Genomic DNA, 24,163 nt, shown 5'->3' on the forward strand with positions numbered 1-24,163 from the left:
GTAAAGCACCAAAACATTTAAATTAAAGAAAAAAAAAACATTAACACACTTATTCTTGAGATAAAGCAGGCACTAGATTTAACCCGACTGCTGTAAGGCTGGCAATTTGGGACTGGCTATCATAACGAGTCGTTATAACTTAGCCTTAAAATGACTTATCTAAAAGATTGATTCCAGGAAGCCTTATTTTGGGAGGTGAAATACCAAAAGATCAGGGCAAGGCCGGCAGTTAAAAAGCATCAAAGAAGTATGTTTGGTTTTTTTAATTAGCAACTTTGGCTTGAGTGATTTCACCAATCCGAAAAATAAAGTTGCCTTCCAAGTTTCATCTGAATATAGCTACCCATGAGGGGAGCTTCCTTGTCTCAGGGAGACAAGAACTCTCACAAAGACCAGGAAGACTCTCTAAGAAAGAGTCTCCTAAAAGGAGAACGGTGCCCGGCTGTCAGGATGCTTATCCAAAGCGTCACTGGAGGCACAGGCTCTCAAAGCTCGGAGCAAACAGCCGAGGAGCTGCTGCTGGGCAACTCAGCACAGCACGAGCAGCAGCAGCGCGGGGACACGCCGTAACGAAGCGCTGCTCAGGGCAACGCGGGGCGGCTGGGACGCGTCTGTGCGCCTCACCCCGCCCCGACCCGCAGGCTGCGGCGGCTCCGAGGCCGAGCACCGGCTCTACGCGGCCCTCTTCAAGAACTACAACCAGTTCGTCCGCCCGGTAAAGAACGCCTCGGATCCCGTCATCATCCAGTTCGAGGTGTCCATGTCCCAGCTGGTCAAAGTGGTGAGTGCCCGCCCCCCACGGGCAGCCTGCGGGACGGCCGGCGCCGCTCCCGACACGCCTTTTGTTTTAACAGGACGAAGTCAACCAGATCATGGAGACCAACCTGTGGCTGAAGCACGTGAGTAGCGCGCCCCGAACGCGGCGGTGACGAGGCACCCGCTCGGCGGGGCGGGGCGGGGGGCACAGGCGGAGCCCCCGGGTTGCTCGGAGCTCCGGCCGCGCCGCTCCCCTCAGCGCACCACCACCCCCCGGCACCGCTTTCCCGCCCGCAGCGCCTCGCGGCCCGGCGCTCTGCTGCCCCCCAGCGGCGCGCGGTGGCAGCTCAGCACGCGGCGCGCGTTTTCCCGCCTCGGGTATGTGAAGAGCCCCGCAACGGCAAGCGCGCCTCAAGCAGCAAAACCACCACCAACCCATCCCACCAGAATGAGTGCCACAGCGTGCAAACACGGGGCCGATGCCGGGGTGCAGCTGTTCAACTGAGGACGAGAGTCACCACCTGCAGCCATAACCCTCCTACACTCAGTGTAGTCTCCGAGTGCCGTTTTTTTTTTTTTTTTTTTTTTTTGCCCCAGAATGTTGTGGTAGATAGGAGCACATACAGAGGGAAGGTTCAGCATGGAGGGCTGCCACCAGGACACAGAGTGCTGTTCAGCCACTCTGAAAGAGAGCACAGCAATGCTGACTGCACTTAAAAGGAATTTCACAGGTTAAAAGTGTAATTACTGTTGTGGTCAGCTTAACTGACTTAATAGGCTGCTTCATCTTAATTTGACTAAGCTAGGTTTTAATGAGCACTAATGAACAAGGCTGTTACTTGACTGAATAATGCCACCTGCAGCTTTTTATAACGTGTCTACCCTGGGTGCTTCCTTCGGTGCTTTCATGCAGCAACAGAGCCCCCTATCAATCCATTTTCACTGTTTGACAGTGCTTTTTGAGACCTAAGTTATTGCTCCTGTCCTACACTCTCTTCCTTTTTCACCTTCTTTCATCCACTGGTACAGGGAGTTGCACATATCTAAGTCACCTCTAGACACACAAAAACACCAGACATAGATGCGTGGTTAAGAAATGTCCCATCATGGTGGTATCCACAATAAAACAACCCTAAAAGCTATCCAACAGCACTACTTTTGACTCTAGTCCACAGGATTTTGATTTCTTCACAAATTTAATGTATTGACTCATTTCTTCCATAATTAGATCTGGAATGATTACAAGCTTCGGTGGAATCCAGTGGATTACGGAGGTGCTGAATTCATCCGAGTGCCCTCTGGACAGATCTGGAAGCCAGATATTGTTTTATATAACAAGTAAGACTCCTGCATATCTGTCTTCTTAATTCAGTCGTAACAGTTCTAAACTTAAAGAAGGTACATTTACGTGAGACGGAAACAAGAAATTCTTCACTGTGGTGGCGGTGAGATGCTGGAGCAGGTTTCCCAGGGAAGCTGTGAGTGCCCTGTCCTTGGAAGTCCTCCAGGCCAGGCTGAATGGGGCTGTGAGCAGCCTGATCTAGTGGAAGGTATCTGAGCCCCACAGCCAGGGGTTGGAACTACATGGTCTCTAAGGTCCTTTCCAACCCAACCCAAACCATTATCTGATTCTACAGGAAGAATTGCTACTGATTTGTTTAAACTAACAAATGCCAACAAATTCAGTGAACTTGCTGAAAAAGCCTACTTTCCAATGTCCCACCTATATCCTGCATCTCTCTGCTACTTACTCTCTCTCATCTACATCAGCATCACTGGCCACGAGCCAGCTCCTAACCTAAAGGTGCAAGCACAAGGGGGGGGCAGGCCAAAGTGAGGTTTACTTTTTCCCTTCACAAGGCCCCAATTTTACTACTGTTTCTAACACTGCTGACAAGGGAAGTGACAAAAAGTTCCCTTGGGCTGCAGTTTTCTTGTCTGAGTCAGACTAAAACAAACAAACAAGCTAGTTCTAGCTTTCTACCCATTAAACTCATAATTTGACACCTTCCCTTTAGCAGCCCTGACATACAAAAGTAACAGTTAAAACATGACCGTGAAGAGCCAAACCATAATTAAATGGATCCCTCTGCTCTTCAAGGAAGCAGCTCTCAATCAAATGCGTTTAACTGCACAGATCCAAAGCTTAAGTCCGTGGAAGAACAGAGATGACGCTACTTTTCTAACTGGCTCTGAAAATGAAAATTACGTTTTCAGTTTTACTTTTCATATAAACAGGTATAATTGTCACATGGATCTTACATGATTGATGGGACCAGGAGAGCAATACAAAACTTAAAAAAAACAAACCTCACTGGATACACGATTCAGGCGAAGATGCACCCCAGCCCTAGCTACTGCCTTCACGGTCCGCAGAAGACGTGGAGATACCAGTACCAGATATCCTCCTATCAGCCCTTGGATTTGGCCACGCTTGATCTCACATTTGCTGTTTTGTACATTGATTGCATTATCTTGTTACTGTAAAAAAGTTTTTTTCAAATTCTCCAAATTTATGAAGCTGTTTATTTCATTTTAACTGTGCTAATTTATGACAGCCACTGACAGTCTTGCAATATGCAATTCAGCTCCACGTCAGTTTGCAATTGCTGGCTTTCACAAACCAGATTCAAGATTTAATGTATGTGAACTGACAACATAAAACTACCTGGATCAGATGCATTCCAACGTTGTTTTTATTTGCTTTGCAGCGCAGTTGGAGATTTCCAGGTTGATGACAAGACAAAGGCCCTACTGAAGTACACGGGTGATGTGACCTGGATACCCCCAGCTATATTTAAAAGCTCATGTAAAATAGATGTAACCTACTTCCCATTTGACTATCAGAACTGCACCATGAAGTTTGGTTCCTGGTCTTACGACAAAGCCAAAATCGATCTGGTTTTAATCGGCTCTACGATGAACCTGAAAGATTACTGGGAGAGTGGAGAATGGGCCATTATTAAAGCTCCCGGGTATAAACATGACATCAAATATAACTGCTGTGAAGAGATCTATACAGACATCACATACTCTCTTTACATCAGGCGCTTACCTTTATTTTACACTATCAACATGATTATTCCATGTCTGCTGATTTCTTTTCTGACTGTGTTAGTTTTCTATTTGCCCTCAGACTGTGGTGAGAAGGTGACACTCTGTATATCAGTCCTCCTGTCTTTAACCGTGTTTCTTCTTGTTATCACTGAAACCATACCTTCTACTTCCCTGGTAATTCCGCTTATTGGGGAATACCTCCTTTTCACTATGATATTTGTAACTCTGTCTATTGTGATTACGGTATTTGTACTCAACGTGCACTACAGAACACCCAAGACACACACCATGCCTGTGTGGGTGAGAACTATCTTCCTGAACTTACTTCCCAGGATCATGTTTATGACAAGGCCGACCAGTGATGAAGAGAATAATCAGAAGCCAAAACCATTTTACACCTCTGAGATTTCAAACTTAAATTGCTTCAACAGCTCTGAAATCAAATGCTGCAAAGATGGCTTTGTATGTCAAGACATGGCATGCAGCTGTTGCCAGTATCAACGAATGAAGTTTTCTGATTTCAGCGGCAATCTCACAAGAAGTTCCAGCTCTGAATCTGTAGATCCTCTCTTTTCGTTTTCAGTTCTGTCACCAGAAATGAGAGATGCTATTGAAAGTGTTAAATACATCGCAGAAAATATGAAAATGCAGAATGAAGCAAAAGAGGTAAGAATATATTTTACTGTTACTCAAACTGCAGACCGCATTTACCGTCAGCATGCTCTGAAGAAAAAAAAAATCAAACAGAAAGACAACACAGACCACTGTTTTGTATAAGTGAATTACATAAGCTGTATTACAAATACATGCAACTTTGAGTGTAGATAATTTTGGGGAGCAGCTCTCTTGCACAACGTTCTCTCTATTGACAACACACCTTGCATGAGAACGTAATAAAATTTCAGCATTACCTATGAAACATGTTCCAAGCATACAGATAACTGTGTACCAATTCATCTGCAACATACTGTTTAACGACCAGTAGGAGTAGTGTGTTTCAGTAAGCTTTTCTGGCTAATCCTGATCACATACAAATGTAAAGCTTTTTCCTTTCACTACTGACATGCAGAAGAGAATTAGTATCCCATGAAGTTTGGTGTCTTGGTGAACAACTTTTTGTATTTGAAGCAGCTTTTGGTTTAGCACGAATAGCACATTCAAACAAAGCTGCTTCAAGTCATTATTTCATCCGTTAAAACAGATGAAAGCTGAAAAAAGTTCTTTGCACACTATACGAAATGTTCCTAATTGCTAATGCCAGTTATTCATCTAATAAACATGCCTCCTTAATATTTATTTTTCAGATTCAGGATGACTGGAAATATGTTGCCATGGTAATTGACCGCATTTTCCTATGGGTTTTCATCCTGGTATGTATTCTGGGAACAGCAGGGTTGTTTTTACAACCTTTGATGGCTGGAGATGACATGTAAAAATCAAAAATGTTACACTGTGAAATCAAATAAAACTTGTGCCACCCCAACTCTGCACTCTTACCCCAGCACCTGATAGCTCTTCTGTGTGTTGACGTAGTAGAATTAGAATCTCTCTTGGCTTCAACTTTGCTTGACCTAGAAGGCTTTATCAAAAAAGTGGTAACATGAAAAAAAATATATTTTAAAACTTTATGAGAACTAATCTCCAAGTAATATGTGCTATGCTTGCCAGCCCCTTTTCACAATAACTGGAAAAGATGTGGTTAAACTTCATAGGAACTATTTCAGAAGTTGTTGATAAACTGAAAATTATACAAATATCCTGAGAATCGAGACAGGTGGAATATTTCAGGCTACCAGGTTTGTCTGGTGTTAAGCATCTTCATATTAATTTAATCCATGCCCTGAGAAGGATGAAATGGGTTAGGAAGCATACATACCAAATGCTAGAATGCAGAACACTGCCACCCAGTGTACAAACCGATTCAAACTGTAAGGAGAAACGTCCGTGGGCAGGTTTATTATGAAAGAAATAATAGGTGAGTAATAGATGATGGCAATAAACACGCTGCACAGTGTTTTATTACAAGGGAAGGCAAGTAGCTACAAAATACTCCTGTGAAGTATGCTAAAATTATGTCTTAGGTATATGTCTTTTTTATATCAGTAACTGAAGATTATTTGAGAGCTTGAATAAACAGTGCAACAAACATACTGTAATGAGAAGATGCTTTGTATAGATATAAACTGTTCTCTCTGTACCAGACTGAAAACCTTTTAGAAATAGTGGTATCAAATGAGGTAACATTTATAAAAATAAAGAGAATCAAGCTGTTGAAAATTGTGGTTTTCTTTCATTTATTTTGACCAAGAGACAAAAGCTTCATGAAGCAGCATTAGTTACATCTCAACGCATTCAGAAAGGGGTTACAAAAGTAAAGGCCCATGCTTCTATTAAAAATTATTTCATTTCAGACACACCTGGGGATGAGCTGAAAACCCCAAGGATTCAAGCCTATCTTTTTCATCCTCAGATATCGTGATCTGATTATAGAAATGACTGAAAGAACTTCATGCATTTGCAAGAATTGTTAGTTACTAGTCTAAAGGCTGGAACTCCATCGGCCACGCTGCCAATTACCTCATAATATAACAAGGCAGTCTGCAGACATCACTGAACAAGGTACAGGAAGGGAGCTAAAAAGAGACATGGTTAATATCCTTGCTTTGTTTTCTTTCCAGGTAAGAGTAAACTGCAGTAAATAATTCAAAACCAAAGAGGACTATAAAAAGAAACTTGGCATTTGGAAAGGAAATAAGATGTCCAAAGCACTTCTGCAGTTTTCACGCAGAGTTTCTGATGCATTACTATTAGTAATACTGAGAAAGTTATTATACTAAAGCATTAAATCAGATAATGATTGCAAATTCACTTTGAAAATAAATTATGATGGGAATACAGAACTTTTAAGAATAGCAGCACTGGAAGGAATTTGAAGAATTAACATACATTATTTAATTAATATAGTTTAACGATATAATAAATAATTTGCTATATAAACATACATATATGAGACATAGCTGACACAGAGATATCAATACTCACGTATCCTGTAAGCATTTTAAGGCTTAACATATCACATGTTCACAGTAATGTGGTAGAATTAACGAGATTTCAAGCTTAGCAGCAAATTCCACTGGAAGTTTATGCAGGCATCACACAGTCAAATCTCTGTTTATTTGTACGCTGAACAGGCAGGAAGTTCAACTGATGTTTTTATTATAATTTTTTGTTTACTGTGTAGATACAAGTTCTAATTTGCATAATATAATACACTGAAATAAGCAACCCTATCGTGCAAGTATCTGCAAAAAATTAATAATAGATATAATAATTTCCATAGTAACTTAATAACGGGACTACAGTGATCTTCATTAAAAAATCTCAATCCTTCTACTTCTCAGTAGGTGTCAGTATATACCATTTCTAACATACACATGCAAGTATTTGAAAGGGTCTTTTTGATTTGGACCTGATTTGGAAGTATCTTAGTAGACTGGCACTAAGCGAATTGACTTCTGTGAGTCCTACATGTCATGCTTTAACATCAACATAATTTTTAGGTTTGGGATTTTATTTTATTTTTTCCTATCAGAAACATGCCTACAAAGAACGTGCATGGAAACTTACCGCTACAAAACTTTTTTAGAATGATGTTAGCAGGAGACAGATCCAAAAATATCTTATGTATTTGTACTGCCTATATGCACAGGCACTATTATACTTGCCCATTTATGAATAACAGGAATAAATAACACAAGTGATCCAATTATTGAAACCAGAAGAAAGGCCCATAAGAACATTCGATCAAGCACCTGAGCAATAAATTTCCAGTCTTCAACAACCTAAAAAACAAAGAACATAAGAGCTGTCCAGCACGTGCAAGAGCAGGTGAAAATACAGCATCAGACTCTGCAATAATTAATCACTTCACATTTTCCTCCCCCTCCCAATCAGGTCAATTTGATAACCCCCTCCTTTTTAATATATACATGTGTTATTAAATCACACCGTGACCCAGAGCAGGAAAACACTTCTCTCTACATAGACTAGTAAACTATGCAGCCCAAATACAAAATTTTAGTGGAGCAATTGACCCTGATAAGCACTGAACATCCTCAATTGCATAGAGGGAAAACCAGTATGCAATTTAATAACATACTGGAGGATTTAGGATTCATGCCACAGCCTCATCACAGAGTAGGATTCCCAGGCAGGAGCTAGACGCTAAAGTTGCAAACAATTAACAGCAGACACAGACACAGCAGACACAGCAGCTGCTGCGCCACACACAAAATCTGACAACTGTGAAGTTACTCGTGCATGCAACTACACACTAGGTAGAACACTCACAGCGCTTTCAAGACTGTTTTCCGTTTTGATAGCATTATTTATATCTATACACAATTTTCCAAGTACAGCTGATATAATCATGCAAGCAAATTAAAACTCTGCCAAAAAAGCATCTTTCATTTGAAGTGGAGCTATCTGCATTTCCCAGGCCTACCGCATCCTGTGAGGCAAGGCTACAACAACACTAGCTGTGTAAACTTTATTTTCAGCAACCAGGGCTAAAATCTTTCTGCAATCAAAGCCTGCATTCTCCAGAGGCCACATAACAAAATGTAAGCAAACCCCCAGCCAGCTGTACATTCGGTCTGAGGTTTCGAGTTGCAGCAACGTTACACCCAAAACACAAAATACCTATCAACTCTCTTGCCACGCACAATCGAATAAAGTAATTTAATGAAGAGAAAGAAAATCAGCTCCCAATTTACTCAAAACTATATATTTAATAGCAAACTATTCTATTTGTGCCATATATACATGTGTATACTCTGCAATCTATACACAGCAATCCTATTTCAACAGTACAGTAGGTATTCAAAATCCAGACTGGATCTCTGGTGATAATATCAGAGTACAGTCCTGAGAAGCTGTGTTAGAGGAATTAATTTACTCCAAGGTGAGTAGAAGAGTACACGCCTCTCAGCAACTATCTACAAGAGGTGCTAGTTTAAAGGAAGGAAGGAAAACTGATTTGTAATGATCTTACCTGCACGGTGTAAATACCCACACTAAGGGCAGTTCAATGTGCAAATGTACAGACTGAAAAATATCCTTTAAATTACATCAAAAGATGTCAAAGGCAAATGATAATAGGGCTAGAAAAGATCACTCAAGAGGTTATCCACTCGATGCCTGATCTCAACACAAAATGACTGAGCTGTGGTGGCAACCTGTAGTTAAACTAATATAAATTATGGAATTTAAAATTGTTTATATTCGGAATTGAAAGGTGCAAGAAAAAGGCAGGGCAGGAATTATTCTGGAATTGTAAACCAAATGTATTTTTCAGGTAGCCTTCAGGTACAACATTAAAATGAAAAATACCTACTTATTTCATTATGAAAGTAACATTCAGCAGCACTGCAGGTAACAGTACATGCTCTCATAACAGACAAGTGTCTCTGAAAATATTTAATTAACAACATGGACTTACTTCTAGAACGCATAAATATTTCAAGAACCCAAGGACTGTATGATACCAGCCCAACATCTCAGTGTTGTAGCACACCAGCACTTCTTTCCAGCAGAAACAAATATATGACTTCCAGTGAAGTACAAGAACTAGAAAACCTAGCACATATTAAATATGTGACCACGTAGCGAACCATTACTCATTGTTGCTGTGCTTTGTTTTTGTTTTTCATTTCCACTTTTTACAAAATGAGTTTAATGACTAATACACCCACCTCACGAACTTCATTCTCCTTCATAACATGCCTTGTAATATATCGGATAGAATCTAGAGCTGCTTCCAAGGTGTTCCTAGACGATTCTGATCCATTCACATTTCCTGTTTCCTCCTTCTGAGCAAAGTATCTATCTACATGACTTCTCATGCAAAGCAGCTTGGGAAGCTTGTGAAGAAATATCTTGCGAACCCAAGGTGCCATAGCGTTGTGCGTAGATGAAGAACGGTGATGAATATTGATAGCAAAGACAGTTATCACAATGGACAATGTCACAAATATCATAGTAAACACCAAGTACTCTCCTATAAGAGGGATAACTTTAGAAGATGATGGAATAATCTCTTCAATGACCAGGAGAAAAACAGTCAAAGATACCAGGACTGAAGTGCAAAGGGAAATTTTTTCACCTTCATTTGAAGGAAGATAGAAGACGAGGACAGTTAGAAAAGAAAGTCCAATGCAAGGAATAATGAGAAATAACGTGTAAAAAAGAGGTAAACGTCTAATTATAAAGGAATATGTAACAAAGGGATACCAGCAACATCCATCAGTTCTATTTCCTTTGCTCCCTGTTGCAGTCACTATTTCCCATTCTCCATTATCAAAAAAGTCTCTCTTGTCAACATCATAATCTTCTAAAATTATGTCAACCTGGGAGCCATCGTAAGTCCAGGAACCAAATTTCATAGAACAGTTTTGGAGGTCAAAGGGAAAGAAGGTTACATCAATAGTACAAGAACTTTTGTAATTTGCTGGTGGAGTCCAAGCAATGGTGCCATCATATTTTACGACGGTTTTAGTAGACGTCCCCTCAAAACGCCCATCTGCACTGAAAGGAACAGAGATATCAGCATAAAATTATGATGGAGGAAGATACGTTTTGTTATTGTCGTTTCAGCTGTTTGCTCCTTCGTTCTCCCCCTTCACTGACAAACTTTTGTATTGTGTTGTGTTCACAGTTTACTTCTCATGATTGGTTGTTGTTTTTTTCTTGGTTTGCTGGTTTACTGGTTTGAGTTTTTTTGCGGGGAGGGGGAGTAGGGGTTATTGCTGTTGTTGTTTGTTCTTGTTTTGTTTTTTAACCTGAATCTCACACAGTTAATTACCTTTGCGAAAGTAAAGAACATTTTCAAGTCATGAGAAGATCTGTACAACTTACGGCAGGCCTGATCATTAAAGCAAGGGATTGCAGAAATCCTGACCTTTAGCAGCATGACCGAACTCTGATGTTTCCACTGGTAATACAGCACAAATATTTTCAAATCTGGAGAAACCATAATAATTGAAAAGCAAAAAACTTGTGCTCTACCTCCAAACATGAAATTATAATCAGCCTCTCTTGACTCAGCAAGCCAGAAAATGTAAGAAGTGTTGTACATGCACCTGAATTGATCAGAAAGATTCATTCACAATTTATTTATTCTGGGATCCATCAATTCTTGAAAAACAAACTTACTTTTGAGTGCACTTCACTTTAAATCCACACCAGATATGACTTAGAACAGCATAAATTAGTCACTCCCCTCCCACTACACGCTCCCTCTACATTAATAGCTTGTACCTAAGGCTGGGTGAGATGTCATCTTCTAAATAACAAGGAGTTTACAAGAAGAAATGGAAATAAACATTTTGAAGAGTCTAAAAAAGACACACAGTAGCAAAATAGAACTTGCATTTAACGTAGCAAAAAAATCAATGCGCATAAATGTCCTAAATGTACACACATAGTCCATCCAAGAAGCCTCCTACAAGCAGCTTGGATAGTAATGTTAGAAAGAGTAAAGGTATTTTATATGAAAAGATTTAAATCTTACTTGTCATATAACACAATGTCTGGAATCCAAATAGAATCGGATGGGACACGAATAGATGTTATTCCAGCATACTCCTCAGGGTTCCATCTTAATTTTACATCTATCCATTCCTGCAGATGCAAGAGATGTAAAAATCATAATAAAAGTGAAGTTAATTTAAGCAGGACACGATTGGATGAAAACAGACATAGAGGCAATTTAAAATAAATAAACAAATGCATCACATTTCTGTAAGTTTTCTAAAATTCACATACAGCGCTGAATTTGCTGCACAGTCAACTAATGACATTGTCCAGCATTTGTTTTTTATTATGAGCCATTTGATAGTATTTCAGTACAGACCTTATAATATTAAAATTCTTTTTCAGAGCATGTTTACACAAGTATTATAAATATAGATAGTATTTTACATTTGAACTAAAAGCCCTAGAGGGAAAAACACAAGTTTCTGAGCGTTTGCCATCAGAGAGAATTGTAAATACATTCAGGTCAGTTCTTATTTCATTTGAATCGATCTAACTGCATTAAGTTCTGCAGAAACTACTACAAGGGAACAAAGTTTTCTCATTAACATATCACCATCTCATACGGACTAAGCAGTAATACAGTTTTCCTGAAAATAAATGCCTGAACTTAGAGTTATTGGAGAGAAGAGAATGGAAAGAACCAGAAAAAAAAAAAAAAGAAATAGCCAAAATAAAAATAATTTAGTAAGCTAGTAAACATAATTGGAGTCTGCAACCACTTCTCTAAGTTAAATTAAGAATGATTTGTGAGAAGTGTTTCCCAAGCTATTAGCGGCCACTAGGCTTAGCATGGGACTTGGATTATTTTCAAGCCTGTTGCTTCCTCCTGCCCATCAACAAATGTTGTGACGAGGAAAATCAGCTTTTTATGGCAAGTACATGCAACTGTGAAACTGAAATTCTTTAGTGGTAGTTATCCAATAATCTTAAACACCTGACAAGAGAAATATCTTAAAAGAAATATATAAAAAATTACACAAACCCTTCATACTCTTCTTGACACAGTTCTTGAAAGAACACTTTTCCACTGAGGCAGTAATTTTCATCATGGTTATAACACAAACCCTGGTCTATTAAGCAGCCATGCAATGCAATCTCAGAATTGTTTTTATAAAGTACATTTTAAAAACATACTTCATTTTTTTAAACTGAATTTTATAACAATTAATCCTTTCAAGCATTTCCAGTGATGTACTGTAAACAGACTACATGAAATAAGAACTAATGCATCTGAGTAAACAAATATTTAGGAAAGTTGCTTCCAACTTTCCATTTGCAGTTATGAAACCTCAGAATTCACCGCTATTTCACACATACCTGTTTCAACCAGACATTTGTTGTCATCAGTTGATTCTTCTCATCCTATAAAAATGACACGTATTTTATTAAAAAAATAAAAACGGCATGGCACATTGTAACTAACTGCTACAGTTCATGCCAGTTGGTGATGTAAAAGCACCTCTAAAACATTCCAGTCTTTGGTAATACACTTTAAAACTTAATAGTTTTAAAGTCCTTAGATTATTTAACTGCTTAAAAAGTAGCTTCTCCCCCTTCTGTGTCTCTTCCCTCTCCTCCTTTTTTTCGTGCATCTGCATTTCATGCAGTCTTACTGCTTTTCTGTGGAAACAAGATGGAACAACAAACCTGTGGGGGGAAAACTCCAAGTGGAAAAAACAATGGATTCAATTTGGGAAGAATCTGAAGAGAGTAAGTTTTGGGGGAAAGAAATAAGCAAACAACCAGGCTTATTTACTGTACATACCACATCTACTAGCTGAGAGATTGCAAGACCAAACTTGATTTTTATCGTATCATTCAAGTGTTCCACTGGACGAACCCATCTTTGATAGTCTTCAAATAAATGTTTAAACAGACGATCTTCACTCTTAGCAATAAAAGAAGGTTCAGATATACCTGCACAATAAGAGCAACTTCTTAACAGTGATTTAAACGAATACAGTACATCTGCATTCCTGTGTCCAAACAGCTGCAACTATGCTTAGGTAGTGTTAAGTTTCTCATCCCCTTCCATCTAGAAGCATGGCCAAGGCTGCGTCTGAGTGCTGTAAAATGACCTGGCTATATTAGCACCTCAGTACTACCAACACATGTACTGCTCAGGAAATGAAGATAATTTTACTACTAATAACGACAAAAGGCAAAACGCGCTCGTGTCATTCAACTCACGTCATTTACTGCGTGCCATCTAACTACGGAAATCCTCTAAAACTCAAAACTTATCTCTGAGGAGTTGAAGTTCTATCATTCTAAACCAAAGAGGTACTTTTTAAAAACCAGCATACAGGCCTTCAGTACCTTGCATAGCTTCTGTTCTTGTTTGAAATGTAACTATCTTCACGTTCTATGTTGCTTCTTCTAATGTTTGTGCATGTGTGATGCATAAACTTTGCAGCACTTGTAAAGTACTTCTCCCCACATCTTTTTTTTTTAATTATTTTATACTCATGTGCTAATCTGTTTATCTGTAAATCCTCTATTTTTCTACAGGCTGGAAGGCACCTTTCTTTTTAAGTAATAGTGTGCAGTTTGTCACTTCATTTTCACTGCACTGGGGATCCATTTCAGTGCCTGGAGACTGACGACCTAGGACATCCAAAGTCCTTGTACAGCTTACAAAGAACAGCAGATTAAATGTCTCCTCACACCTCCCTGGAGAACAGCACGTTTGGAAGAGCTTTGGAAATAAACGACCGATGACCCAAGAGGCCACGCAGACCACCAGGTTGATGGGATTTCAACTGACTGAAACTACTGCAAAATAAAGACTTCAAAATTATTATAGTCAGTCTAGGGTGCAAAGTAATCTGAAGAAAGATGCTCACAAGCATCTCCTTTTAACGCACCATTACATAAAGCTGTGGCGTGACCTTTCTAGAAATGATGCGCTCACTAATAGTGTCCATCTAAAAAAAGATGCATCGAAAATAGGAAAGCACCAGAGAATGGCATAAACAGATTAAAACCAGAGGCAGACATGCACGCGAGGAGAGATTTAAAAGATTAATATTATTTTGCTTGGCAAGGAGGTGAATTTAGTGCACACAACAGAATTCAATAAAGTAGCGAACGATGCACGCAGAAAAATGACTAACGGTGTTTAACCTTTCTCATGAAAGAAGATAAAGGAAACAAAAGCATCAATTAAAAGCAATATAAGCAATCTCTCTTTGAAGCTTATTATCACAAATATTCAGTGAATCACAGATGATTAGACACTGAAGAGGACTAAAATTCCAGAATTGCCTAAGATTACAGAACTGCAGTTGGGCCAGGTAGCATGATGTTTGCCTGTCGGTTCTCATTTTAACACAACTTGCGTGGTCTACATCAGAATTGGATCAACAGTTTGAGGGCTTGCATCTGTGGTAGGCTTGGCTAACACCATTGAAGACACCAACTTAAATGCACCTAAGCTACCTGCCTGTGGCTGCAACCAGCCCACACAACCGCAGCACCGGAGCTTTGGGTTTCCTCCCTCCCATCACAGTGACAGGCAGTGACAGCTTCTGCTGTGCTGTGAGGGCCCGACCACAAGGGAATTCCCCCACCTCGGTCAGCACTGCTGCTCAGAACAGTGCAGCAGAACCACTACTAGGAATTCTTACTGATATTTAAGCTCAAAGCATCCTCATTAGCCAAGGGTTTTTTCCCCGCGTGTAACTGCACATGGATCTGCCAAGTCCTGCTCATTACAGACATTTCAGAGAATGCTTCCTGAAGACTCAACTTAATTTCTCTGTTTCTATATCCGTATTTCCTCAATTATGAATAGCTTTGTGTATATTTCAGCCCGTTTCATAAATACTTGATTTTTGTACGAGCATTAATTGCATTTCCCTCTTACAGTAGCAACGCTACCGAATTTTGTGAACAATCTGTGAGCGTTAATTGACCTTGAAGCAATGCAGAGGCAGAGCTGCACTGTCACAGCCTCTGTGCTCCTGTAAGCTGACCTGCTGAGCACCAATGCAGCATCCTCCAGGTACACACAGTCTGCAGACACAGCTTCTCTCATGCTGAGCTAAATGGAGAAGTGTTCCCTTACCACTTTTTCACTCTTAATAGCAAGGTTGTCAAAACCTATGGAAAGGATCAGCAAACAGACTGGAGAACAAGCCTCACGGTGAAGTGGGTTTTCAGGCCCTGAAGGGCCATTCTAAGCTCGCCTGTACCTCCATGGCTTTAGTCAGTAACTTCTGCAGCCTGACCCACCGGTAGCTGTACTCTACAGTGATAAATCCCGGGGGCAAAGCTTGCTTCAGTTTTCACCCAGAACTCCACTCCACTCAGTCTTTCTTGGTGTGACTTCGTGCAGAGGAAAAAAACAAGAATCACACAAACCGTACCAGAAGGTGCTGCATGGCCAAACTCCGAATTCTGCAAAGCACAGACAAACGTTCCGATGCAAAGAGCACTCCTTTTTTGTATTCATTACTTAAAAAACTTTGACGTAGTGGGTGCATACTTTTGACAGGGTTAAAACAGGTTAAAAATTAAGTAGGAAATGCAATTAGTAACAGAAACAACTGGATCACTGCTTGGTGCTTTTTGAGAAGAGATCCATGGTGCAGGGGACTTCTTAGTAGTCTAATATTATAATTTAGATTTAGAAACCCTAGCCCAGATTTCTCATTTAATATCATTACAATGAGGAAGAACATTACGAAGGATAACGATCATGGCCATATATCTGTATTTTCTAGTTAAAACTCGCTTCTTTAATGGTGTTCTAGTGTAGTGTACCACCTGCTATCCGCAAGTCTGCCCGCTACAAACTCCAGCACCCCTAACAGCTTGCCTGCAGGCCAGGGAGCTGCATTAATACAGCATACCTGCTTGGGTACACCCGCACTTCTATTAAGACCATACTCTAATTTTCAGTGCCTTTCACATACTTTATAACAAAGGAAGCATTTTGGTAACAGTTCATATCTTATTCTACATCCGCCCAAAGCTCATTTCAAGGGAAATACATTTAAAATTTCCACCTTTCCTATAAAATATAAATTTTCTACACTGAGCTCTGGTGATTGCCCTCTAAATTCCCTGAGCAGATCTGGTCACATCAGAATATGTTGGGAGTTGGTGACAATTTCCAGTGCAAGCCACACTGCTACTGCAGCAGACAGGAAAAAGAACAAGATTATGTTCAATACTAACCATACAGATCTTAAAAATATAAAGAAAAAAATATAAAGAAAGGTTTAGACAGAGAGAGAACCTCCTGCCACTGCTTCATTAATCAGAAGACATCCGTAACATAATCACAAAGCCCCCTACTCCTTAAAATGATCATGAGTTACAGTTTCTGTACGGTCTTCAGTTTTGGCAGAGGATATTTGGATATCTCATAGGTTAAGAGTACAACCATGACAGACTTGTGTTGCAGGAACTTGTACACATTTCCTTTTATTTCAGGGTGTTCAAGTCATTCTGAGGATTTCTGCTGGCTCTCTTCCCTAGTACAGCAGTACCGTGCCAGCCAGTAGCAGAACAAAGTGACGTACTGCAGACATGAAACTGTCAGAGATTTCCAACTGCAATATTGGTTAGCCCTAACCAGCATGAATGTAGGCTCGAGATCTGCGTGTAGAAAGCAGGGAAAACAGTTCTTACATTCACTCAAATTTAAAAGATCAAAGTTTCCAGCTTGATAATTGGAAAGTATAACTAGACCGTCCCCTAAGAGCTCAGCATCAAGGGATAATTACTGCTGATATTAACGAGCGCGTGTACAAATTTTGTAGTGACAGACCAGCATGCTATACTGTCATGCAGCCTGCACTTAACAAGGAAACAGATACGAGCACCTACAGACTGCCTCTTCACACCCGCTGCTCGGAGCACTGTTTTTTTCCCCAAACGTCTGCACCACGGGTTCTATCATAAAAGCACAGAGGCGGGAGCAGCCCCTGCGCTCTGCAAGGTGGACAAGGGAGAGCAAGTACACACAATCTTCCAAGTCAAACCATCTATTCATTTAGACCTAATCCAGAGGGTATGCACTGCGGAAGTAAGCATTCTAAGAATCCCCAAAGAAAACAAAAAGAGGAAAAGAAGGGAAAAAAATAAATAACTCACAAGATCCCCTTTGGGAGAGGAAGGCGTGCAGCTTCCTGCTGCCAGGAAGAAGCATGGGCCCCATCAGACAGAGCAGAGAAGGCTGGGGTGAGTAAGCTCGCTGGGAAGCACAGCACAGCACAGCACAGCACAGCGGTGCTGCCGGAGCTTGCTTGCCTTTTGGCTCCCTTTTACACCTCGCCCACTGGTGTAAGACACGCAGCAAGGCACAGAACTTAGGACTTGGCTTTACTTTTTGTGTTCTGTCCTGTCCAAATGGAATCATCCGGGGCAAAAGGTCAGTTCAGCACCAGCCTACCAACTAACAGAAACAGCGCGTTTTTCAGGCCCTTTCAAGGAACACAGACACAAAGCCACGTCCTCTGTTCACTTCTATGCCTTAAGACGATCGCTGTACCACATACAAAGCAACGCCTCTAAAACAACATTAACTGTATGCAAATTGTACTCTGATTGAGGTCATTATTTCAGCGCGCTCCTTATTTCAGTACGGGGTAGCAAGAGCACATCTACTTTCATTTTAGAACAAACGCTGAGAAGACAGCTTGATCCTCACTCAGTTCTCAGTAAAGTTAAAATCACCAGCTTTTGCAAAAGGCAAAACTGGGCTTCACCTGGATGCAGACAGCTCCGTACGCTGCCACCTATGCTATGTCATGCACCAACAACCTCACGGAGAGATATCTTCCACTAAGCTGGAAAACACCGCATTTCCAACTACCGCGTTCAAGAACAATCTTTCCAATCAAATTTAGCAGTAACAGATCACAATTGTGTATGCTGAATTAAAAACAAGAGGCCAATGCAATTGACTTCCCTACGCCATACTTACGGCTATTTCTTCAACTTTGAGCTTTCAAAAAAGCCAACTTTATTTCCCATTAATTTCCCTTCTGCTCGTAAACACCACAATTATGACTCCTAGATCATCGCTCTTTTTGGCGGAAGCCTTAGCAACCCGCCCAGAAGCTACGTAAAGTGCTTTGAAATAATTCTTGATCAATAATTCCTTGAAGGAGCATCGATTTTGCTCCTTCAATCTTTGTTTCCCGGCCTCGCGCGCTGCCTCGCACCCCTCAGCCCGGGGCCGTGCCCGCAGCGGGCCGGGGGGCGGGCGCTCCTCACCTCAGAGATACGCGCTCCCCCGCGCCCCTCTATACCGCGGAGTAACCCCCAGCACTCCCCCCGCACTGCTCGGCCCCGCTCCCCCCGCAGCCTCAGCCCGGCCCGCGCTCAGCCCATAGCCGGGCTGCAGCCCCAGGGCCGAGCGGTCCTCCCCCCCCGCCCCGCGTCCCTCCCGGCTCCCCGCCGAGCGCCTTACCCTTACCCGCCTGAGGTGCGCGGGCGGCGGGGCCGGCTCCGGGCTTCCCGAGGACGGGCGCGAAGAGGCACGCGAGGAGGAGCAGGGGGCGGCCGCAGCGCAGCCTTGCGCGCAGCTCGGCCATGGCCCCGCCGCCTCCGAGCCGCGCGGCGGGCACGGGGCACCGCTGCTCGCGGGAGGCGCTGGCCACGCCCACGCACGGAGCCGCTGGGGCGGTCGGGCCGCCCGCCCTCACTCCCTCCCTCCTTCAGGGGGGCGGCCCGGGGTGGTGCCTCGCCGCTCCGCTCGCGGCTGGGCCCGAAGGGAGCCCCGCGGTGCCGGAGCTCGGCCGTGTGGGAGGCGCGGTCCCTCGGGCTGTGAGGAGGAGAAGCGTCCCGTGCGGGAGCGCTGCCTCTGAGGGAGAACTCCGAGCCGACTGGTGTCTAACTGCCATTCCACACAGAACACTGAGTAGCTTTCTAAGTCAGAATGTTTGGGAACTTTTAATCAAAAAAACAAACAAGTTGATGCAAGCTAAGAAAAGACCTAGGGTATTTCCACCTATCATGGGTAGCTAATGTATATAATGAAAGCTCCTCACAAAACCTATTTTCATTACCTGATAACCAAAAAGCTGTAAGGAAGGATAACTTTAAATACACCAACTGCAAAACATTAGCGACTGTTTTTTTTCCTAAATCACCCCAATGTTAATACACAGAGGGTGCATGCTGCCAGCAGCACTGGAAGCAGCTGGCACTAAGTGAGACGCGCTCACGTTGAAGACACGGTCAGGATTTCCACAGTTACAGAGAGGAAAGATGCAGGAGATGGGCTGGGAGAGGTGAGGGCAGCGTGCCCACAGCGAGGGACCTCCTCCTACCCAAATAATGGCCAGCAAAAACACTAGCAAAGTGGTAATGTCATTCACCACGTTGCCAATTATTAAAATTCTCTCCATCGAGTATTCATGTTGTATAAAATGGCGCAGCTATTTATGTTCAACAACCAAGAGGGGTACTTCAGCATTTCAGTCCCACTCTGAGTTGTTCAACTCTTATTTTTCTTACTGTCTGCCTGTCCTGCAGCCACACTTGGGCTGTGTGTGCGTGACAGACGTACTGCGGTCAGTGCGGAAGGAAGGGTGCTTACACAGGAGTTCCTCCCAGCCCACGGGCATTGATCACAATGCTCTGCAGTAAGCACACTCATTCCGTACACTGAGAACCTGTCTGTATGCTGCGTGCCCTCCACCATCAAAATACACAGCGCGTGGTTCTGATTTTGAAGTGCTCGGTGCATATGCAGCGGTCAGCACAAGATTTGAGACTAATCAGAAGCCCAAAGCATGGCACAGAAATCAAACAAGCAACCCTCCCAACAAAGAAACCCACAAATGTATTCTTTTGCGTTGCAGCGGAGTTCGGATGTTTTCTGTGTGCTCCAAAAATTACTGGGCATTGCTTCAAGCGAAATGACAAATCTATTGTTTGTGATAAGCGCTCCCCCACTGCGCTGCACCTGCTCTTCCTGACCTAAGGTTACCACGTACAGTCTGTGCTTCTATTAACAGCACATGAGCACTGCGGTAAATGCATTTCAGAGCCACGTTTAGTGAGCAAGCTAAACATAGCTGCCACTCAAACGTGCGGGACGTAGCAAACTGGATTTATTACATAACCATGAATTTGTTTGCAGCTGCATCCCAGCCTGACAAAACAGATGCTGGAAGATATAAAAGGATTGAGTTGCCTACATTACAAGCACAAACTTTGGCTAAATATTTTATGTAGCATCATCTGGCACACATTAATTATGTTGTATTATTACTGTTAGAGAAAAGACTGACAAACAATAAACCTTTTTTTTTTTCCTTCTGATTCGGGCTTGGAGCTAAATGTTAATACTGACAGTATCATGCTAACCTTAACATTTATCACTAAGTGAAACAGAAACAATTACATGAGAAATGCCTGGGTCCCTCTCAGTGGGAGCTGACAGCTGAAGGTCTCCTTTGAAGTATGTGAATCTCCAGTAAACTGGCTGCTGGCAGCTTTTACTGGGCACTGCGGAGCACTTTAACTGGAAAACCAAATGCCAGATTACTCACAGATGAAAGTAGCAAGCTGCTTGGTTCTCTTTGTAAAATCTGAAATATTTTGGAAAACGTCTGTGAAGCTGAATTTTCTCCTGCTGAAAGCAGAGAGCTATAGAGCCAGTGAAGGATACTCTCAGTTCTTTCACAAAAAAATATTCTAGCAGTTTTTCTTATTGCAATAGAAATAACTACGGTTAAAACCTGAAAACAAAGACAAACTTACTACACAAAACCTGCATGGAAAACCTTCTTTAAATAACATAAAAGACATTTAAAGAAGTCCCACAATCTCACGTGTTCCCGAAGTACAACATTTCTCTTTTGTACGAAGTACCTGAGTATGTTAATGCTGTGGACTTAGATGCCTTGTATATACTTAGCTACCTGTTATCAAAGCATCACATACAGCTCTAAAGCCTTTACATTTAAATACATAAATGCATTTAAATACACAACACAGTAGAGAAGTATTATCCCCAGTTTTAAGATTCTGTACTGAAAGAATAAATAATTGACTTGAGAACATAACAAAACAGAAGCAGCAGACAAATTTAACACATCCTTTATCACCTTGTCTGCTTTTTTTTTTTTTTTTTTTTAAGTATGCAAAGTAAAAATATTTGGATGAGAAGGGACTTCCATCTAAAGCAATCTTCTGTGTTTCAGTGCACAGTGTGGTAAACCATATAGGTAGCAGTCCTAGAAGTTAACTGCACTTGATTTGAAAAGAATTGTCATCTAGAAAATGATCTTTTTTAAAAAGTCAAAAACACATTGGCAGGTGATAGAGACAGAGCGGGTATTATTGTAGAGCAGTACTTCCATTAGCTCTCAAGCTACCTAGAATAACAAAACACATCACCATTTATGAGGACAACCTATTTGTGAGTACTTGTCCTACCAAGTTCTATCGTGCACCCAAGCAAGATATAAACTATCCAGTCTTTAAGCTTACTATCATCATATTGTGCAGATGATTCCAAGTAAACACTTTTACCTAATTTCAAAAATCTGTCACCTTCCACAGCACTACAAGACGCTCTGGTGTTAAAGTAACATTTAATCCATGGCAATAGCTAAATATTTGAAATACTAATGTAATACACAGTAAACTCTGCATGAACACTAGGCACACCCTAAATAATAAATACAAAAAAGAGGAAGATCGTTCTGATTAGCAAAGACAACTCAAATGCATCACCAGAATGAATTTCCTGGCCTTATGACTTACGTGGAGCTACACAACTTAGCACAACACCTCCACACATAACGGAGATCAGAAAATATAAAACACTCCAGTGTTTGATTATTGCAGTATCTGAGAAGTTCCCCTTTCACCAGCAAATGAAGCAGTGATAGGCAAAGAAACGGCATTGGCAATTCTTTCAACAACGATCCTTATTTACTTTTTCCCCCTCTTTGTTAGAAACAGCATCATTTAAGAAAAAATACCTTCAATCTATAAACTACCTAGTAATACTTCTACTACTACACCAAGACTAGCGTGCGTGATTTATATACATTGATGAACCTGACTTAAATGCTCTAATGGATTCCTAGAAGACAGAAAGCACGGCTGGAGTCTATCATAATTCAAGTGACCTTTGACAAATTGGAAAAAACTCTGTGTCAGCATTGCTACTTTTAGGGCATATTCCAAGCATTATAGAACAGCCATCCTCAGGGATATCAGTGATTCAAAAGTCTGCAAAAGATGCTGGTATATTGCATTTAAGGTATCAAAGGATAAGAAGACTGTGTGCTACATTCTCTATGTGGAAATGGAGCTTGAGGTATTTATACAGTTCTTTATTACAGAGGTTAAATCTTACTCACTGCATGTTGCCTGCAACTATTCAGGACATTGTACACTATCACTCCCATGTTATGATCTGGAAGAAAAGGTCTAGTACTGCACAAGGTGCAAAAAAACTCAGTCTACCCTTTATTAGCTACAAAACTTGAATACTGACAAAGTACTAATTATAAAAGACTAAAGCAATTGAAACAATTGCTCTGCACTGAGACTTAGAAAATTAATAAGCAGGACCTGCGGCCTGCACAGAACCCACGTCACCCTTACCTCGCTACACATACAGGGGTTGCCAACATGAATGCAGTACATCCACACAAGCTGTAGCACAGACACCTGAATCCAGATTCCTTCCTCTGTTCTCAACACCAAATCTTAGAGCAATGAGAAAAAAAAAGGGGTTTTGTTGAGACTAAGGGTAATTTTTGGCCCCAATGATGATGATGTACGTTTCACCAGCCAAAAATGTCTGGGGTTGGTTAAAAATAGGATACACAGTATGGATTCACTCTGTTTCCTTAAAATCACATTAAATCCTGTAAATATCCGATATCTTTCACAGAAAAAGGAAAAAAGCTTATACACATTCCCACAAAACCCACGGTCAGTAATTAGGCTGAATCATCATCCCCACAGTTTGAATTACAGCAGGTAGGGCCCCTCAGTTAAAGATGTTAGCCAAGTGGGCTTCTCATCCTGCTTTCTTACAACTGAAAGAGCATAAAAGAATTTCCAGTTACTTGTCTACATTTCCTCTACAAACATTATGTTGCTTTTTTCAGAGCCAGATCTTCATTATTCTGCATTCAGCATAGGGACAAACCAAACAAAAATTATTCTGATTTCTAATTCATGTACACATACTGTGATTTCTCAAGTGGTTAACTACTTAGCTTTCTAGACCATTATTTGACAGATAAGGGAACTGAATTCTTTGGGGAAGCGTAAGCGACACTAAGCTAAAGAATATAAAACATGCCCAGTTTCTTTTAGGATAAAATGTGGAATAATCAATGTGGCTTAAGAATTGCACACTATCTTCTTTAACTGTTTGTATTCAGACAAGATAGTGAATCATTTTAATGAGGTCTTTGTAAAATGTCTCTCTAGTTTGTGTGCACATAGTCAGTGTTGTATGATTAATTCCTTAGAAAACATGCACTCATGAAAGGTCATGCTGAACAGAACACATTTGCTGCAGGGCGTGATTAACATACCACTGCTGGCAAGGCATCGGTTTGATAGAGCCTGGGACAGAAGGAAACTGGCCCAAATTAAAGCTTGGCACGCCAGCACATTTCATTTTGGTATATGTGAAATGACCATAATATTCCAGACTTTGAAGCCCCCTTCTCTACTAGAAAAGGCACCGCACCTCACACACACAGAGGCTACCAACTAGCATACACCATGGCTTTATGTTCTACAGCACTCAGCT

At 41.3% G+C, this 24,163-nt stretch overlaps 2 protein-coding genes across 4 annotated transcripts; one reads left to right on the top strand and one right to left on the bottom strand.

Moving 5' to 3' along the window:
* CHRNA3 (cholinergic receptor nicotinic alpha 3 subunit) lies at window positions 532-6,090 on the top strand. The gene is made up of 5 exons (XM_021406870.1): window positions 532-781; window positions 855-899; window positions 1,985-2,094; window positions 3,468-4,479; window positions 5,118-6,090. The coding sequence occupies exons 1-5, from the start codon at window positions 761-763 to the stop codon at window positions 5,244-5,246; spliced, it is 1,317 nt and encodes a 438-aa protein (XP_021262545.1). The 5' UTR covers window positions 532-760; the 3' UTR covers window positions 5,247-6,090.
* On the bottom strand, window positions 6,091-24,076 carry CHRNA5 (cholinergic receptor nicotinic alpha 5 subunit). Of its 3 annotated transcripts, none has more exons than XM_021406865.1 (6): window positions 22,996-24,076; window positions 13,175-13,326; window positions 12,727-12,771; window positions 11,384-11,493; window positions 9,567-10,398; window positions 6,091-7,655 (listed from the first exon to the last, which is right to left on the bottom strand). In XM_021406865.1, the coding sequence occupies exons 3-6, from the start codon at window positions 12,751-12,753 to the stop codon at window positions 7,494-7,496; spliced, it is 1,131 nt and encodes a 376-aa protein (XP_021262540.1). In that variant the 5' UTR covers window positions 12,754-12,771; window positions 13,175-13,326; window positions 22,996-24,076; the 3' UTR covers window positions 6,091-7,493. The 3 variants fall into 3 exon arrangements, with proteins under 3 accessions (XP_021262540.1, XP_021262537.1, XP_021262538.1); XM_021406862.1 differs by lacking the exon at window positions 22,996-24,076 and adding an exon at window positions 18,836-19,015; XM_021406863.1 differs by lacking the exon at window positions 22,996-24,076 and adding an exon at window positions 18,842-19,014.

The sequence above is a fragment of the Numida meleagris genome, chromosome 9 (genome assembly GCF_002078875.1).
Source record: "Numida meleagris isolate 19003 breed g44 Domestic line chromosome 9, NumMel1.0, whole genome shotgun sequence".
Classification (NCBI taxonomy): Eukaryota; Metazoa; Chordata; class Aves; order Galliformes; family Numididae; genus Numida; species Numida meleagris.